This window comes from Colossoma macropomum, unplaced genomic scaffold, assembly GCF_904425465.1.
Source record: "Colossoma macropomum unplaced genomic scaffold, Colossoma_macropomum, whole genome shotgun sequence".
Taxonomy (NCBI): Eukaryota; Metazoa; Chordata; class Actinopteri; order Characiformes; family Serrasalmidae; genus Colossoma; species Colossoma macropomum.
Genome location: NW_023494798.1, coordinates 4618096 through 4638683, shown reverse-complemented (window position 1 = coordinate 4638683; position 20588 = coordinate 4618096). Strand labels below are relative to the sequence as shown.

Below are 20588 nucleotides of genomic sequence, written 5' to 3'. Positions count from 1 at the left end.
GCAGAGCAGATCATCTATTCACGGCTCAGCCTTCGCAGGTCTACGCCGCCTTCGAAGGATGCAGTCCCTGAATTGGGACACAGCTTACATGACACCTGGTTGTCTATAAGAATAGACAAAGGGCTTCACCAAACAACTAAAGGGGCAGATTTGCACTGATCGCTTTAATGTGAGTTTGAGTTTTACTCACTTTCCCGCCGCGTACACCTCCGCTGTGTCAAACAGGTTCACGCCGCTCTCGTAGGCGATGGTCATCAGCTGCTCGGCCACCTGCGCCAAACATACAGACACAAACTAAGCTTATTACAGTAGTGAGTCTTTTGGAAGTCACTTATAAACATTTCATAACATTATAAACATGTTTGTTTCCCTCCTATAGCAGTTTGTAGGGGAGGTTTTCCAGATTGAGACTAGGAAAACATCCCTTTGATGATGCATCTTGAAGGTGGCGGGAAAAAGTACAAGAGCGTGGTGAACCGTTTTTGGCTTGTTTTGTTTTTCCGCTAGCTGGCTAATGCAGGAGAAAGACAGATGTCATGTCTGGATTTATTGGCCTCTGCATCAGTGGATTTCCTTATTGCTGTGGGGGAAATTCCCAAAGGTAGCATGAATTATTTGCGTAGTGCATGCTGGGTATTGTAACACAAAAACACAAATATAAATATCGCTGCTGTCAGAGGAAAACCTCATATTTCCATTTTTGTCATTTTTCAGTTTTGGACATAATTTGAATGTACCTGTTGCTCTTTACATTGTGTGTAAATTTCATGATTATTGGACCAAATGAAACGGGCCAAAATGACTTGGAAAAATGCCAACATAAGCTGTAGTTTGCATTCGACTGATGTCACACTTGTGCTGTAGAGCTGCTGTTTGTACACTGTTAATTAATAAAATTATTTCGGTAACACTTCCTATGAATGTCATGTTTGTAAGCATCTATAAATACATTTATAACATGTTATAAAGCATTCATAAGGCATTATAAACATGGTTATAAATATTTATAAAAATGAATTACACTGAATTAATTTTTGGAGTTTGCCTGTTCTCCCCGTGTCTGCGTGGGTTTCCTCTGGGTACTCCGGTTTCCTCCCACAGTCCAAAAACATGCAGTCAGGCTGATTGGACCTGCTAAAATTGCCCCTAGGTGTGTGTGTGAATGTGTATGTCTGTCTGTCTGCCCTGTGATGGACTGGCGACCTGTCCAGGGTGTATCCTGCCTTCCGCCCAATGACAGCTGGGATGGGCTTCAGCACCCCACCGTGACCCAGAAGGATAAGCGGTTTAGATGATGTATGTATACACTGAATTACATTTTATAGCCATGTTTATTATACATTATGAATTGTTAATATGATGCATTATAAGTAGTGTTAATAACATGTTATAATGTCACTGCCAAAGAAGTCAGTCCCAGCTTGGCGAGCATAAAGTAAAGACAAATACAAAGTCCAGCCTAGAATTACTGTTACAAAGTGCTTTTCTTAACCAGCGTCTCACTTTAAGTGTTGCATTACATCACAGTGAACCAAGTACCCATCAGCCCCTCTGAACCCCCTCTGACATCACACTGAGCGTGAAGTCACTGTGGAGTGAAGGCCTGGAGAGGGAGAGGTGAGACAGTAGAGCGCTGTCACTGTTATTTGTTCCCCCACTGGTTCTAACGTCAAGCGCTTGAACCCTTCACTGTGTATCATCACTACACTACAGTACAGTAATGCTCATTTCTGCTAGCGTTCTATTGGATATGCAGTGTTAAGTTAGTGCCAAGCTAACGGTGGTGTACATTGACTTTCCCACATTGGGTAAAACACGATGACAGCACTAGTGTAAACTCTGACATTTGAAGCCTGTATATGCTTTATTATTATTTATCATACTTCAAAAGACTCTGAAAAACATTTTTCCCTTGCATTTTATTAATGCACACCCCCTGGCCTCCTTGGAGAAGACCACCAGGCTAATGGCCTCCGGGTAATATGAGTTCAAGATCTCTGATTTGGACTTTGAACAATATGTTTAGCATGAAATATTTATCAGGAGGAATGAAGAGACTTTCTGCATTGGACGCTTTCCAGTCCACTGGATTTTCATAAGTCAAGTGAAACTTTTTCACAGATTATCAGCTGACCCTACACCTGACCTTAACATTCTTGGCCACAGTCCAACTGGACTGGTCAGAGGTGTGTATGGGTCATGTTCTAAAGTGTGTGTTTGCGGTGCTCCTCTTTCAGGACCCACAGAAAGGTCAGAGCATCGCATCCCTCCATCACTCAGCAGACTGAGGGGAATAAATCACCTGCTGAATCTGAGGAGTGGGCACTCCGTCACTCAGCTGCACTCTCTTCCTGCAGCGCTGCACGTGTTTGTGCGTGTGTGTAGGTGTGTGTGTGTGTGTGTGTTTGTGTGCGTGTGTAGGTGTGTGTGTGTGTTTGTGTGCGTGTGTAGGTGTGTGTGTGTGTAGGTGTGTGTGTGTGTGTGTGTTTGTGCGCGTGTGTAGGTGTGCGTGTGTGTTTGTGTGCGTGTGTAGGTGTGTGTGTGTGTAGGTGTGTGTGTGCGTGTGTAGGTGTGTGTGTGTGTTTGTGTGCGTGTGTAGGTGTGTGTGTGTGTAGGTGTGTGTGTGCGTGTGCTTGTGTGTGTGTGTGTGAGTGTGTGTGTGTGTGTGTGCAAATGTGTGTGCGAGTGTGTGTGTGTGTGTGCGAGTGTGCGTGTGTGTGTGTGTGTGAGTGCGTGTGTGTGTGTGAGTGCGTGTGTTTGTGTGTGTGTGCGTGTGTGTGTGTGCGAGTGCGCGTGTGTGTGTGTGTGTGTGTGCGAGTGTGTGTGTGTGTGTGTGTGTGTGTGTGCGTGTGTGTGTGTGCGAGTGCGTGTGTGTGTGTGTGCGAGAGCGTGTGTGTGTGTGTGTGTGTGTGTGCGAGTGTGTGTGTGTGTGCGAGTGTGTGTGTGTGTGTGTGCGAGTGTGTGTGTGTGTGTGTGCGTGTGTGTGTGTGCGAGTGCGTGTGTGTGTGTGTGTGTGCGAGAGCGTGTGTGTGTGTGTGTGTGTGTGTGCGAGTGTGTGTGTGTGTGCGAGTGTGTGTGTGTGTGTGCGAGTGTGTGTGTGTGTGTGTGCGTGTGTGTGCGTGTGTGTGCGTGCGAGTGCGTGTGTGTGTGTGTGTGCGTGTGTGTGCGTGCGAGTGCGTGTGTGTGTGTGTGTGCGTGTGTGTGTGTGTGCGTGTGTGTGTGTGTGTGTGTGTGTGCGAGTGCGTGTGTGTGTGTGTGTGCGTGTGTGTGCGTGTGTGTGTGTGCGAGTGCGTGTGTGTGTGTGTGTGTGTGTGTGTGTGTGTGTGTGTGTGTGTGTGTGTGTGTGTGTGTGAGCTCATTCTGCTATTTTATGACAAAGATTGCTTTGGAGGCGCTTTTCAAAACACAGCCGGCTAATCTAATCTAATTCTCCTTCTCCACGGCTCTGAGGATGAAAAGCTCTGCCCAAAATCCAAAATATTCAGTCTTCACAGCAGCGACATGGAGAACAGGAAGAGAGAGAAAGAGAAAGGGAGTGGAGAGTAAGAAAGAGTGAGAGACTGGCATATGGAGAGAGAGAGAGAGAGAGAGAGAGAGAGAGAGAGAGAGAGAGAAAAGAGTGAGAGAGAATGAAGGAGAGTGAGAGAAAGACCAAAGATATATTGACAGAGAGAGGACGGGGTGGGGTGGGGGGCGGGTTGGGTTGAAAAACAGAGAGAAAGAGATCAAAAGAGACTAAAAGAGGAAGAAAAGAGCTATAAAGAGAAAAAGAGCCTGAATGAGACAGAGTGAAAGAGTGAGAAAAAGACACAGGTTGAAAGAGAATGAGAGAGAAAGACACTGAAAGATAGACATAGACTGACAGAGAGAGAGAAAGACAGAAAAAAGACTGAAAAACAGAGAGAGAGAGAGAGAAAGAGACTCAAAAAGGTAGAAAGAGCCACAAACAGATGGACTGAGAGAAAGAGGAAGAGAGCAAGACACTGAAAGTCAGAGCTAGAGTGACAGAGAGAGAGAGACTAAAAGACAGAGGTAAACTGAGAAAGAAAGAGAAGGAGAAAGAGAAAAAGACAGAGATACAGAGAAAGAGAAATACCGAAAGGCAGAGACACTGAAAATCAGAGAAAGAGATTAAAAGAGAGACTAAAAGAGGACGAAAGCGGCTTAATGAGACAAATGGAAAAAGACTGAAAGCAAGAGAGAGAAAATGAAAAGAAAGACTGAACGCCAGAGAGAAAAAACTAAAAAAAGAATGAAAGAGAAAAAGGGAGAGAGCTGAAAGAGAAACAGACTGAAAGAAGCCGAGAAGAAAAAGAGAAAAAGAAAAAAGAGAGATTGAAAGAGAGCAAAAAAGGCTGAAAGAGACTAAAAGAGAGGGAAAGATAGAAAGAGAAGCTGAAAGGGAGAAAGTATGAAAGAGATAGAGGGCACATGGAAAAGAGCAAGAAAGAATGAGACTGAATAGGAAACAGAAAGAGAGAGAGAGGTGGGTAGAGAGAGAGATTACAGATGAGAGAAAATCGAAAAGGCTGAAAGAAAAGGACTGAATGACAGAGAGAAAAAGACTGAAAGAGAGGCTGAAAGAAAGAGAGAAAACTGAAAGAAAGCAAGAGAGGAGGGAGAAAAATGAAAAAGAAAGAGACAGAAAGAAAGATTAAAACAGAAAGTGAGAAACAAACAGAGAGAGAAAGAGACTGAAAGAGAGAAAGAAACTGAAAAACAATGAAAGAGATGAAAGAGAGAGAAAGAGGGAGAGAAAGTGACAAAAAGATGGAAAGAAATTAAAAAAGAGACAGAGAGAAAGAGAGTAATAGAAGAGAGACTGAGAGAGAGAGAAGGACAGAGAGAGGTTACCATCAGTGCATTAGCTAAGTTAATGCGACCCCTCCTTGGCTGAGTCCAGGGCCATAAAAGGCATTAAAGGTGCTGGACTTGTCTGTCCAGATGGTGGACCTCATTGGCCCTTTAGAGCCAAAGCCCCGCCCCTCCCTCTCCAGTTAAAGCCAAAAACCCTCCTGTCTTCACTTGTTAGCCTGAACACGGCTTCTAGCGTCAGGCAAAGAGCGACTCAGCGAAACGAAGAACGAAGGTGACCCTTCCAGCTAAATCAGAGAGAGACAGATACCGAGAGTGAGGGAGACAGAGAGAGAGAGAGAGAGAGAGAGAGGGAAAAGTGCCAAAGACTGTCAAAGAGGTGCTGAGGAGAAGGAGTTAGAAAATAGCAATATGGGGGATGAAGAAAAAAGAGAGATTCAGCATATTGTATGGTTTCTAAGTAAAGTCTTTGGCACTGGATTTCTAGAGTGGCTCATGACCAAACGCTGCAATACTGATCTAGGGTCAATTTCAGCCTTCATTACCCTAATGAATAAGATTAAATGGACAATTGGGAAGTGATCCTAGATCAGCACTCTCACTCTGAGAGGATGCATATGATCACTGTCGGAACAAAACCTCGTATGTCCATAACTTTGGTAACTTTACAGGAGAACAGTTCATTTTCAATGTTTTATATATACACTACCAGCTTTTATGAATCCCAATCTAAATCCACAGGCATTAATATTGAGTTGGTCCCCCTTTGCAGCGATAACAGCTTCCACTCTTCTGGGAAGCTTCTACAAGATGTTGGAGAGAGTCTGTGGGAATTTCTGCCCATTCATCCAGAAGAGCATTTGTGAGGTCAGACACTGATGTTGGACCAGAGGGTCTGACTCTCAATCTCAGTAGTTCATCATAAAGGTGTTTGATGGGGTTGAGGTCAGGGCTCTGTGAGGGCCAGTCAGGTTCTTCCACACCAAACTTACCCAGCCAGGTCTTTATAGGCCCTGCTTTGTGCACTGGGGCTCAGTCATGCTGGAACAGAAAAGGTTCTTCCCCAAACTGTTCCCATGAAGTTGGAAGTAGAATTGTCCAAAATGTCTTGGTCATTAAGATTTCCCTTCACTGGAACTAAGGGGTTCTAGGCCAACCCCTGAAAAACACTCCCATAGCATCATCCCTCCTCCACCAAACCTTACAGCTGGCACAGTGCAGTCAGGCAGGCAACGTTCTCCTGGCATTCGCCAAACCCAGACTCGTCCATCAGACTGACAGATAGAGAAGCGTGATTCATCACTCCACAGAATACGGTTCCACTGCTCCAGAGTCCAGTGGCAGTGTGTTTCACACCACTCCATCCGACGCTTGGCACTGTGCATTTTGATCTTAGGATTGTGTGCAGCTGCTCAGCCATAGAAACCCACTTTGTATAACTCCTAATGTGCAGTTCATTTGCTGATGTTGCTTCCAGAGGCAATGTGATTCAATGTGAGTGATTCAACAGAGTTTGCATGGTCTACGTTTTCGTGATTAAGCTGTTGTTGCTCATAGGTGCTTCCATTTCACAATAATAGCACTTACATTTGACAGGGGCAGATCTAGCAGGACAGAAATTTCACAAAATGACTGGTGGCAGAGGTGGCATCCTATGACAGTGCCACGTGTAAAGTCACTGAGCTGATCAGTACGACCCCGTTCTACTGCCAGTGTTTGTCTATCAAGACTGCAAGGCTATGTGCCACCTGTGGCTGAGACACCTAAACTCAATAATTAGGAGGGGTGTCCACATACTTTTGACCATATAGTGTATATATATATATATATATATATATATATATATATATATATATATATATTAGGAACACCTGTACACCTGATCTTTCATGCGGTTATCTAATCAGCCAATCATGTGGCAGCAATGCAGTGCATAAAATCATGCAGACACAGGCCAGCAGCTTCAGAATGGAGGAAAAAAATGTAATCTCAGTGATTTTGACTGTGACATGACTGTTGGTGCTGATGGATAGGATTGACTCTTTCTATAATTGCTGATCTCTAGAATTCACTCAGAATGGTGCAATACAGAAAGAACATCCAGTGAACGCCTTGTTGATGAGAGAGGTCAATAGAGAATGGCCAGACTGGGTCGAGCTGACAGAAAGGCTACTAACTCAGATAACCACTCTGTACAACTGTGGTTAGCAGAAAAGCATCTCAGAATGCACAACATGTGAAACCTTGAGGTGGATGGGCTACAACAGCAGAAGATCAGACCAATTTTCAATTCTGCATAATTAAATTGCAATGTGAAATGTGCCATCCTGGAGAACATTCAGAACGGTTTACAGTGGCATTGAAGGCAACCAAACATCTGAACTGTCACCTGAAGAACCTACTTTGCAGTGTGTTATAACACGTGTAACATAATGGTTACAAATACCCTAGCTGATGGCTGAGACATTGTTTTACGACTGTTTTGAGGTAAGGTCTCAGCCTATTTTGCCTTAAATCTACAAAGTACCCAAAGGAAACTTCTTTTACACTCATATTAAATATAAAACCTCACTTGTAGGTTCACTGGTCATTTTGGATATTAAAAAAATGGCAATATTTATGTTGTAGATATGGTGACTCCTGGTTCCATTCACCACCACTGTAACGAAATCTTAGTTGGTTAAATTAAACAATTACAATTGAATAAACTCTTTGAATGACATTGTTTATGTCTTACTGACTGAATTATGCAGAGACTTTGAACAATCGGTGGAAGTCCCCCTTATATTTTTCCCCAATTGTTAGATTTCTCGGTAACACTTTCTATGAATGTCACCTTTGTAAGCATCTATAAACACATTTATAACATGTTATAATGTATTCATAAGGCATTATAAACATGGTTATAAATATTTATAAAAAAAGAATTACACTGAATTACATGTTATAGCTATGTTTATTATACATTATGAATTGTTAATATAATGCATTATAAATAGTGTCAATAACATGTTATACTGTCAGTGCCAAAGAAGTCTGTCCCAGCTTGGAGAGTGTAAAGTAAAGACAAATACCAAGCTAACGGTGGTGAACATTACCTTTCCCACATTGGGTAAAACACTGATGGCAGCACTAGTTTAAACTCTGACATTTGAAGCCTGTAATGTGCTTTATTGTGAATGTTTTAGTGTTTCAGTAAATCCTTCAGTAAATACTTCAACTTGAAGCCTCACTCTGAACACTGGAGGAGGCTTTAGTACCGTACGCTTCACTTTACTTAGAGCGGACAAATACAACTTATGAGCTCTTATAATTTGTTATGAACAGTACTTATAATGTATTATGTTAACAATTCATAATGCATAATAAACATGGCTATAATGTATAATGCATTTTTATAAATATTTATAGCTATGTTTATAATGTTCATATAAGTCAGCCCCTCTTAGTCTTACAGAGCTGACAGCTCTGTGCTGCAGCACACACACACATACATTCTTATGCACTCTAATCCGCCTGCTAGCATTAACCGCGGCCCCTGCCACTGTCCCCTGCCTCCTAACGTCTCTCGTCACTCCCTACAGTTAGTAAACTCATGATGACAGCCGCAGCACAAACTACGCTGTCACTTTGTATACAAAGCGGCCTGACGTCCGTCTCACCGCGGGACAGAGCGCTGAGTCATCCAGCACCTCCCTCGGGTGTGTGTATGTGTGTGTGTGACTGTAGAGGATGACGACCGTGACAGCATGTCTTTCCTAAGTACTGAACCAGTGAGGAGACCGGACACCCCGGCAGAGGAAGAGAGGGCTTTGACTCTGAGGTCTTGGCCTCTCTAACCTCTCCAGGGAGAAAGATAAGGACACTGCAGGCAGTGGGGCTGTTTACCAGCTCCTCTGCCTCAAACGCCCACACAGATGAATAAACATTAGTGCTGTTACTGGGACGTGTTCGTCCTTTGAGGACTGTCAAGGCCGTCCCACATCACGTGTCCAAAATAGGGATGGGAATATTTTCTGTTTACACTGAACACTAATGTACAAATGCCTACCTTGTATTTCCACTCAATGACCACGTTATAGGCTACCTTTCACTATCCATTATATATATATATATATATATATATATATATATATATATATATATATATATATATACACAGTAACGTAGGAGGCATTGAGGCAGGATGCAAGTGCGAGTTGCTTTTATTTAAAGGAGATTCAAAGTCCAAAAACACAGAGCCAGAAGTGAGTGGAACAGATAAATCCATGAACAAAGTAAACCAGAACACCTGAGGCCAATAGGAGGGAGGGGCAGGGAGACAAAGAACAGGTGAAGACAGGGCAGGACAGGGGAGGAGCCAACATGACAACAAAAGCACATGTCAAAAGAAAACAAAAGCACATGGCAGATAAACAAAAACACACAGCACTGGGAAACCAAGAAAAAGGCAAAAACACAAAGACCAGGAGAAAGAGGGAATGGATGTTACATATATACACACTGTTGTCTTTACAGATCAACTGTACTGCTTGATGATGACGCTTTAATCTTGATATCAACACTTGATTATTATAATAACAACATGGACACCTCAGCGAAGACAACAGGTGAGGTTCTATTTTTGTTGAGTTATGATGCTTGAAATTTCTCCACTACAGGCGAGGGTCTTGGCAAGGCGACCTTGGTGCGCCCAAGTCGGATACAAATTTGCAAGATTCCAGCGTTCATATCTCCGGTTTTCCTGAGGCCTAGCAATGCAATCCAGCGCTCACTGGAAAGGGCACATCATGCTCTACTGTCCTGTGGAGTTTGGCTTTGTCAAGGGTTTTATGTGGTTTTATTCATGACATCATCAGCGATTAGTCAATGTTGACTCAACCTTTGACACATAACTGTCAACTTTTAAAAATCTGGAGTTGTGCAATCCCTTTATATGTATGACCACACATGTTAAAACCATCTGCTCACCTTTTCTGCGTCGCACAAAGACAGGCAGGTGGAACCAAATTTCGACTCATCAGACCAAAGTACAGATTTTCATTGGCCTAATTCCCATTCCTTGTATTTTTCAGCCCAAGCATGTCTTTTTATCTTGTTATTCTTTCTCAGTAGTGGCTTCTTTGGAGCAATTCGACCACCAAGGCCTGATTCACGCAGTCTCCTCAGAACAGTTGATGTTGAGATGTGTCTGCTACTTGAACTCTGGAAAGCATTTATATGCGCTCTAATCTGAGGTGCTGTTAATTTGTGGTATCTGAGGCTGGTAACTCCAATGAACTTATCCTTTGCAGCAGAGGTAACTCTTGGTCTTCTTTTCCTGGGGTGGTCCTCATGAGAGCCTTAGCGTTTGATGGTTTTCATGAGGATACATTGAAAGTTCTTGCAATTTTTTAAATATGGATTAGAAAAATAGTCGATTAGGGCCATTCACTTAATAGAACTGTGTACAAACCCTACCTCTGCACAACACAACTGATGGTCTCAAACACATTAAGAAGACAAGCAGTTCCACAAATTAACTCCTGACAAGGCGCAACTGTTCATTGAAAACCACTCCAGGTGATTCATGAAGCTGATTGAGAGAATGCCAAGAGTGTGCAAAGCTGTCATCAAAGCAAAAGGTGGCTACTTTGAAAAATCTAAAGTATTAAACATGTTATGATTTGTTGAACACTTCTTTGTTTACTGCATAGTTTCATATGTGTTCTTTCATAGTTTTGATGTCTTCAATATTAATCTACAATATGTATAAATTATTGTTATTTTTGGCATAATTTAAAAAGGCCTGTGGCCCAGAACTTCATGATGAACAGACCAACAGAAATGATCCAAAAATACTCGGAAAACATCATTTATTCACTTTCTTCCATTAAAAGTTAATAACGTTTTTCCTTGCCCTGTAAAGTTGCAATGGCCACCCTTTATTTATGCAACGTGTCCTTCATCACAGCTTCCATTCTTTCACAAGACACTTTCAGTTTTTCAAAGAAATGTTGTTACACACTCCCAAGTTCAGTCATAGAAGTTGGTTGCATTTTCTCCTGGTCAACATAATCCCAAACACATTCATTGACATTGCAGCCTGGATTCCGGAGTGGCCTCAGTGTTGTTCTGAGAACACCAGCAGCTTTTTTGTCTTCAGATTTCATGAATTTAACCTTCAGGATTCTTAGAAAGCTCAAAACAAGTGGACGAAGGTTTAGAAGGTCCCTTTCCCACACCATCATGCAAGAAAGACTCAATGACTTTGGCCCTTTTTTCACTCATTCTGAGCTAATCCTGCTGGCTACACTGTTAGATCTGAATTCAAAGTCAAAGCCCTTTGGGAACAGAGCAAAGATTACAAACAACAAACAAATCACTTACAGGAACCTCGGAGGGACTTTGTTAAACTATGAGCTGTTCTCCCAAAGTGAGTGAGAACTCTCTGAAAGCTGAGATTCTTACTCAGAGCTTGGTTTCCCTAAAGCCTTTTAGCATAACGATGCTTGTTTTGATGACAACATGCTTTTGGGAAATGCAGCATAGAACATTTCTAAGAGAAAAACAAGTGCTCGGTCTTACCTCGTCAGAAATCTGACCTCCAAATGTCACCCAAGTACCTGGAGAAGAGAGAATAAATGGGGGAAGATCATTAATACAAGTTCTAAATGCTTCTCTGGGGCAGATATTCAGCATAATGTGTCTTCAAAGTCCTTCTAGTCAGCTGTTTCATTTTCCATGCGACGCACACACATCTCTCACACAGCCAGGCAGAATTCCTTTATCTAACAAGTGATTATCCTGGTCCAAACTGCTAGCTCTGGAACACATACATCTGGGGAGTGGGGGGTTATTACAATCGCCTCGTTGGTATTCCCGGCACTCTCCCATCAAACCCCAAGTAAGCACGGATTTCTAAAACACTGAATAAATGATTGCGTCCTCATGCATTTTCATAAGCAGCTTTAGGATGCTCATTTTCTGAAGGGTTTAAGAGATCTACAGCGGTCAGAAACAATCTTTTATTTGTTTCATTTCAGGAAAAGTGTCCATTAATAGCATATTACTGGCTTTATCTATGTTCAGCCACTCTTGCATTAAAGAATTGTGCAGTTCGGCCAGATTTCGTGGGTGCCCTCCCTGGCATCTTACTCGGCAGAAACGAGATTCATCTGACCAGATAACACATTTCCATTCATGAACAGTCCAGTTTTTGTGTCTCTTCGCCCACTGTAACCGGGCAACTCTGTGAGCAGAAGTGAGTAAAGGCCTCTTGCGTGTCACTCTGCTCCATATGTTCATGGTATGCAGTTCCCTGCCAAGTGTTCTTTCAGAAATTGGTTGTGAAGAACCTGCATTCACTTCTGGAAGCAATTCTTTCCTGGAAGCGAAGCAACTTATAAACACAAGCCATCAAACATGCCGACGGTCCCTGTCCATCTGTTTCGTCTTTTGGACACAATTCTGACGAGAATTTCCTGTAGACTGGGATTTTAGCCACTGCTGGTCGACCCGTATGCCTGTACGCTTCAATACACCTGCAAATTCAGCTACTTCCTTCACAATGACTGTGGCCAGTCATTGACATCTGCTTTGCGACCCATTTTCCACACATCGAATGAGACATTCACTGCGCTGTACCACCTTTTCTTAATCTATGAATCCCGTCACACACCCCACAGGTATTAATAGCCAGTTCATCCTCATGCAGCGCCATCTGCAGGAACCTGAATTTACCACCACCTTAAACACGCAAGGTGACTAATATTTTTGTCAGCAGGTTTAAGCCTGCACTAACAACTTTCTCAGTTTGTTTTACTAGCAAGAAATGACATTGTAAAAATGAAAAGGATGGTCATTGTTTTTCCGTGAGTTTTCATAAGCTATACTGAGAAATAATGAACTTAGAGTGAGAAGCTACCATTAATTTGGTAAAGCTGGTGTTAATGGCAACCTTAAAGGGTTAATCATATCTTCCCCTTAGTATTTATGAATTCACAACTTTCCCTTCGATCTATCATCTGCACCCGAGACAGGTCCCGGGCCGTTTCCCATGAATGGCTCCCTGGAGAGCCCCCATCCCTCCAAAAAAAGAGGGCTATAAAGGATGGCGCATACAAAAGCGCTAGCACTGATTATCCTGCCATCTCTGCTGAATAATGCATCGATTTCAGAAAGGCTGGACAGGCCGATGGACGCAGGTGACAGTACCGTAGTAAAGATATTCACAACTTTCCAGACTCACGGTCTTATGAGCCACTGACAGACAGAAACAAGATTGTGAAAATTTTCAGAAATCAGCCTCAACCTGAACTCAGTTCCATGGGGTGGTCAACGTTTGGAGTTACAAACTTCAGAAAATGAAGCCTTGCAGTGGGGAACCCTCAGCGTCTTCGAAGGCCTTCAAAGAAGGCTTGATGGTTTCTCTAAAATAAAAAAAATAATGTCTGGAATTTTTGGTTCCTCTTCATTTAATATAATCAGCATATTTATATTCAAACCGTGCAACTACTGTAGTGTTACGATCTTTAAAAGATGGTCCTTCAAGGGTTCTTTAAGAAAGAAAATGGTCAAGTATAGAACCATGAACGCTCAAAGAAGCCTTTTCATGATTAAAGAGTTCTTTATATCATAACAGTGTTCTTCAGATTGATGGAGAATGTGCTGTTGATGGTTCTATATAGAATCTTGTTGAAAAGGGTTCTATATAGCACCAAAAAGGGTTTTTCTGTTGTTACACTGTTGGTGCACAGTTATTGGCTGAAACAAAGGGCTTAAAATTTTGCCCAGTGAAAAATTATCCAGTCAGGACTTTTTCTTCACTGTATCAAGTTAGACACAGCCAAGCAAGCACTCTCATTGGTTAGGACTTCAGGTGCTGGACTGAAGGCCTAACATGTCAGAACAACCACTAACATAATAAAGAACCGTGGAAACAACCAATTTTTGATTTTTAAAGGGTGGGACCAAGTTTTTGAGAAAGAAAGGTCATGTCACAATTGGTAGCCTCACCAATTGACATGGAAAACAACAGTAAGTCTATGCTAGAGCTCTTTACTGAGCCGTTAATATCTGTAACAAGCTGAAAATAAAACATGTAATGTCTTTCACAAGTTTCAAGTGTCTGATTTTAATCTAAAACAGCCAAAAAAGTTCATACGAATCACTGTTAGCTTAGCGCTCACATACTACTAGAATCCCATGTGTGCGCTAGCAGTATTAGCTTTAGTGTAGAGGTGTTGTTTTCCTGCTTTTCTGACCAAAGTTTGCCTTTTCCGGCCAGAGCTGAAGGCTTAGGTGTAAAAGTCAAGGTTTGCCACTGAAGCCTCGAAGTAATAACAGATTTTAGCTTAAAGGATGACAGATTTAAAGCCAACAGGAACCTGAATTGCTAACTAAATGGCTATGGAGAGTAAACACTCAACGTTTACCTCAATCTCCTTGTGCCCGAGGATGGACAGAGGAGGGGAATGCAACCTGAAGACTGGCACCAGACTGCCTTAAATCTACTCAGCCCAGTTGACAGGGGGGAAACAATTTATAAATAGCGGCCACTGTTTGACACCAAGCCTCCACTGTGGATCAGGCCTGACACACACGGGCCTGAATTTACTGCTCAGTACTCATTAAGCGGCGGGGACTGGGGAGAGTTTTTCTGCCAAACGGGCTGTTGCGGTGGGGGTTATGCTGAGTCTCCCTGAGGGATGTGTATAGCCTGGCGCTGGGAGCGCTTATTACCATAATCCTCTCCGTGCTGCAGTTCGCCGCTGTTCTGAGGTGGCATAAAGCAGTGGAAGAGTTACATCACAGACTGACACTTGAGAACTGCTAGATTCAGCGAATTTGCTTTTTCCTCCTTTCAAAGTCTCAGTTGAAGGATTTGGAACTGGCTAAATTGGTCAAGAGTCTCCAACCTTTCTTTAGCTAAAAGCAGCTGCAAAGTGGGCGATAACTGCAGTCTAACAAGCCTTACGAGCATTTCACACTGTACGGGGTGAGGGTCAATTCTGAGCGGTATCATTTATGTTAATGTGTCGAATGCAAGGATATATGATAAGTATAAGAAAGTGACCACATTCTGTTTGGATCCGTCAGCACTTCTATCAATAAGTTCACTTTCAGCATCATCGCCACTGCCACCCACTAGTAGTTAGCACAAGTTCTGAGTCATCTTATGCTGTTCTTGTAAGGCCTTGTAAGGCTGTGCTCACAAGGTTTAGGCCCAAAATTTAGGACACTGCTGTGGGATGCAGTAGATGGACTGTTGATGAATAATGTCTCATTAAGTGCACAAATTTGTGGAGAGTATGTCTTACAGGACAACATTCAATAACTGTTGCAGACTATCAGGAAGACATTTAATGGGGCAGTGCCCCACCAACCAATCATCAGGCCCCACTGAACCCCAAAAAACAAAGTGAAACCAAACTTGTGCTGCTACTACTTGACACAAGCCTCAGATAAAAGGCTGCATTGATTAACATGTTAGGGTTGAAATGCATCAGTTGGCTGCATTGGCTCCTTTGCACAGATCTACTGCACAATTGTCCACCTGCATTTATTTATTTATTTATTTTTTTTTGTGCAGCACATCTATACTTTTTGCTAGAACTCAGTATGTAGCACAATGTCATGAGTAAGCATGCACTGAAATGTAAATTCTTTACAGAAACTGAAATTCAGAACAAACTTGGCCAAAAAACTAAACCTGAAAACCAAAAAAAGTGCTTTATATATAATTTGCTGTTTTATTTATACTGTTGAATGAATGTAATAATGCTGACGATGCCTCAAAGGCGATAGTCGCAATGTTTGAAAAAAGAACTGAGACAACTAGGGGACTGATTTCATTTTAAACAGCTTATACAAATAAAATACTTCAAGGTCTACTAAAGGCATCTCTAACACCTGAATTCCATATTGCCTCTAGAATAACCACAGAAAATGCCTTGTTTTAATATGCAAAGCACTTGGACTAGGAACTCACGTCCAGCAGTCTGAAGTTTCTCCAGCAGGGGACAGTATTAGCCACATCAGTGCTTGCCATTTATAGAAGAAACAGCAATACACCTTGGCAGGATCTAACAAACTTTCAAAGTTTAATACCAAAACATATTAAGTTACTCAGTATTATTTGTGTGATTTCTATTAAAGATCTTCCATAAATCAGTCAAAGCTAAAAAGCATGTATATTAAGGGCTCTATAGAATGCACCTGCATTGGATTCTATATGGAAAGGATTTATCTGCTGCTGCTGAAATTGTTATGTGAATATGTTATCTACCTAAAAAACTATAATGTTTGATACACAGTCATTTTGACAGATTGTAATACACTACAGAAAGCGTAGGGGGCGATGGGCTTGTATTGTATCGCAACATAATAAAAGAAAAAAAAAACTTCAGAAAATTCAGTGATGTGAAGGAAGAAGAAAGGCATAATAGTTTGATTAGTTGATTAACTAATTAATAGGTTATAATATAACATATTACAAAAGTATGTTAGTTGCTGGCCCAGATGTGTGAAGAACGTATGCAAATTAAAGGACTAAACTTTGCATAGAATTGCATAGAGCTGCACACCTTCTCCAAAAGGGCTCTGTACCCCTGTTTCACACCATGAAGGGCTTGATAACTAATAGCTGTTGTTCCAGAACAGGCAAACACTAAACTGCTGTCAGCCTGCATGACTGGGAGTGAGAAAGCAGCGCTACAAGCACAATGTTAGTTTCTGCAGTAGAGGCCTCAGGTGACTCTGCAGCAGTTAAACAGAGAGAAGAGGAGGTGGTCAGCCAGAGTGAGGTCATTTATACAAGAAGAGGAGAGGTTAGGCAGTGGGCACTGCACTGAGGGCAGCAGCATGACTGTACTTTAGACAGACAGACACACTCTGAATCAGAAACATAGTTACTTTGGCTAGAGGTCAGGTGCATGCTGGGAAGGTCAAAAGCAGCAGTTATGGGCAGCCAGTGTTAACACAGTGTACGTACATGATACACAGAAGAGAACTACATTGTTCTATTAAACTAACAGCCTGGGTTTTATGGTTTTAATGGTTTTTCTTGTTTCTTTTTGTGAAATTGAGGTCTGAGGTTAAAATACAGTGCAGAAGTACCTCTAAACATCAACAAAATCATCCCAAACAGTGAAAACATATAGAAATATGTTGTCTTTGGACCAGGCCTGGATCAGCCGATGGGTTTTATTGGTGTTGCCCATGGGTCCAAGCAACTAGGGGCCCCTGCGAGCAATTATGAGAAAATCTAAGCAACTGTTTTGACTCGGGGTGGGAATTTTACTAATGGCACAGCGTAAAAATGAACTAACACCGAGTGTGACAACAACAAAACCAAAACCCTTTCATTATAATCACCCATTATATATACATCAGCTGTGAACGGCAGAGCACGATGTGGTGCGACATTTTTGATAGATGTTCAGGTTCTGTTTTTGATGCGTCGCGATGCTCTACAATTCCACCTTAAAACAGCTGAGAAGAAAATCTTCCATGACATGGAGAAGAGAGGGATCTCTACAACCCTTCCAGTAAACAACTAGACAGCTCCATCAGTAAAGCAGCTATCCTTTGATAGGTCTGCGGTTTGTTTACACTTTGACTTGTCACACACTTGAAGTTTCCGGTGTAGACATCCTGCAGGCCTTGCGACACAATGCGATACTACATTTGAACGCTCGCTTGGACACGGTGTGATTTTCTGTCACGGCCGATCTCCACGCTCTCCACGTCTCTCCTAAATGTCAGTTTATTTTTCTCACTTTCTCTCATCCTTTATAATCTCACTCAAGCGTTAAGGTTTTTAAATAGCGTTCCTGTGAATGTACTTTGAATATAAAGCTCCCTATGTGCCTGAGGGATCGGTACAACCGAGACCTGAAACTTCAACAGAGCCAAATATAAAATATTAACCAATTGAATTGAAAAGTCGACTCCTTGTCAGCAGTGATCTGTGTCATCAAAGGTAAGACATAAATGAAAACCAAACAATTCCACACCCGCCATGGCAGTAGGCTTGCTGTAATATCACAAAATCACTGACCACTCCTAAAAGGTAGCCAGGTAGGGGCCCAACTAACATCTGTGGCCATTGGCCCATAACTTGACGAGCCAGGCCTGCTTAGGATAACATTGAGCTATTCCTTTAAACCCCTTTCACAATAGCCTGTTTGGAGGTCCCTCAGCTGAAATGTGCATTTTTTCCTTCAATAACCTTTGTTATTTTTTTGTAGGTGAAACTAGCAAGTCAGCATTTATAAAAGGATGTTTTATTGTGTTCAATGCAGGAAAAGAGTATTTTATTTGATGATATTAAGTAAAAATATAGTTGATTTCCATTCTGCCGCCAGAGGTGACCATATCATATATATCGTTTATCTATTTCTGAAGGGCACAGAACACACCCACGAACTACAGTATGCTATGTATTATCAGTCTAAAGCCAGATAAGACCTTTATGCATGAACTCGGCTTCAACAAACAACACAAAAATGCAAAAATTAAAAATATTCAAACAATTTCATTGGTCAAGTCAGTTGCGAAAAATAATATCGCACTTTCGTCTTCCAAATCATGTTTGGTGGCAGAGACTTTATTTTAGCCACGCCCCTGCATTTTAGAACAGGAAGTAAGACTATATCCCTGTCCCTCATGACCACATGGTGACCAGTTAGATCCCACTGTTTTGAAGTAAATGTGTCCCAAAATCTGAAAATCAGTCACTACTGAAACGCACATTATCTGCAATTTTTTGTGTGTTTTAATAAATTATGATGATTTTATTTGTGTGCAGCCATTCAAACCTGTGTGTGCTATTCATGTACTGGGCTAGCGTTTTTGAGTTCCGCTCAAAATGAGCTAAAATTGACACTACCGAAACAGTCATGCCTGAAACATTTGGCAAGGTTGTTTTGTTGGTGACAAAATAAAATGGCATTTCGTTTTCCACAATTTCCATTTATTTGCTGAATTGAATATACTGGAAAATCACACACACTTTCTAAAACACTTATCCTTCTGGGTCGCAGGGGGGAAACTGGAGCATATTCCAGCGGTTGCTGGGCAGAAGGCAGGAAACACCGTGGACAGGTAGTCCCTCCATCGCAGGGCAGACACATAGACATATCACACACACATTAACACCTAGGGGCAATTTAGCATCACCATTTGGCCTGACTGCGTGTCTTTGGACCGGAGTACCCGGAGAAAACCCACTCAGACACGGGAAGAATATGCAAACTCCACACAGAAAGGACCCCGGTTGCCTGGCCGGGGAATTTCCATGCTTTCTTCCAATGCAAATTAAATGCAAATAAACAGTAATTGTGCATTAAAATATGCAGAAATGTGTTCTCTGTAGAGGGTGCGTTCATTTATTTTACATAGAAAACAAAACGAACATCATTTGAACCGGACCGCCCAAACTTTTGCATGTGGCTGCTGGCCTGAAACAGACAAAACAAGGTGTCTTTTTACATTTTGCTTCACCCCCCTACAAGTCCCCCCCCCACCCCACCCCCACAGGCATCTTTTCAGTATATGTTCATTTCTGTGTGGTCAGTTCTGGTCCACAGAGTAATGCATGTTGTTCATAAAAACTGCTGATTGGCCAAATGAAACATATCGATCCAGTTTTCTCCCTGATTCTGCAGGCCTGTCAGTGTTCGTCAAGAGCCAATTACAGCGGACGAAACCAAGCCAGGATACATCGACCCTGAGCCACTGAGCATCGATACACAGAGTACTTTCGCTAAACACTTCAGTCATCGCTCATCCTCTTATTCATTCAAGAATTTCAAGATTTATGGCACCGCAGTGAACTCGCGTTGTTCACTGAAACATCCCTCCTCAGCAAAATCGTACAGAAGCTTTAATGATGGGTGAGTATTGACGGCATAGAAGCAAAAGTACTCACAAATTAGGCTGCTAGATGGCTGCTAATTCTGTATTTAGCAATGTGGTGCATTTTTGTTCAGTTGTATAGATAACAGTATTGCTGCGCTCACAGGTTTGTGGTAGACTGACAACTACAAACTGGGTATTCCATTGTGACGGATAATTCAGCCGCAGCAAACGGCCGTGTTATGCAGATCGCTGCGGTAAGTGGAGCGTTTTGTCAAAAAAGACATTTTTCTAACTTTTGCCGTCAACCGCAGCGAAGGAATAAACCAGACGCTGATATTTCGGGGAACCATGGACGCCAAACGTCTCGCTGAATTCCAGACGAACCAACATTATACAATAAAAAAAAGAGCAAACAGTGTCCTCTAAAAAGATGGTTCTTCAAGGGTTCTTTAGAAAAGACAATGATTCTAATTAGAACCGGTTCTATATAGAACCATTTCATACTTAAATGGCTCTTTGCATGGTGAAATAGTTCCACAGATTGATGGAGAATGTGTTGTATACAGTCCTACACTCTTAAAAAAGATGGTTCTTCAAGGGTTCTTTAGTAAAGACAATGCTTCTAATAAGAACCGGTTCTATATAGAACCATTTCATGCTTAAATGGCTCTTTGCATGTTGAAACAGTTCTTCAGATTGATGAAGACTGTGTTGTATATAGTCCTACACTCTTAACAAGGATGGTTCTTCAAGGGTTATTTAGTAAAGACAACGGTTCTATTAGAATCATGAGCATTCAAAGAACCCTTAAAGGGTTCCTTGCATGGTGAAATGGTTCTTCAGACTGATGCAGAATGTGCTGTATATGGTTCTATATAGAAGTTATAGCCAAGTTAGCTATTTGCTCACTAGCGTACTTGCAATGCAAA

The 20588-nt window shown here is 42.0% G+C and overlaps 1 protein-coding gene across 3 annotated transcripts in view; it reads right to left on the bottom strand.

Annotated features, from left to right (window-relative positions):
- Positions 1–20588, bottom strand: part of kcnab1a (potassium voltage-gated channel, shaker-related subfamily, beta member 1 a) — a 259065-nt gene that overhangs the window by 43542 nt on the left and 194935 nt on the right. For all 3 annotated transcript variants that reach the window (XM_036585428.1, XM_036585425.1, XM_036585426.1), the window contains 2 exons: positions 11383–11420; positions 191–270 (listed from right to left, as the gene is read on the bottom strand). In XM_036585428.1, coding sequence (XP_036441321.1) covers positions 191–270; positions 11383–11420 — 118 coding nt within the window. The remainder of the gene's footprint in view (positions 1–190; positions 271–11382; positions 11421–20588) is intronic.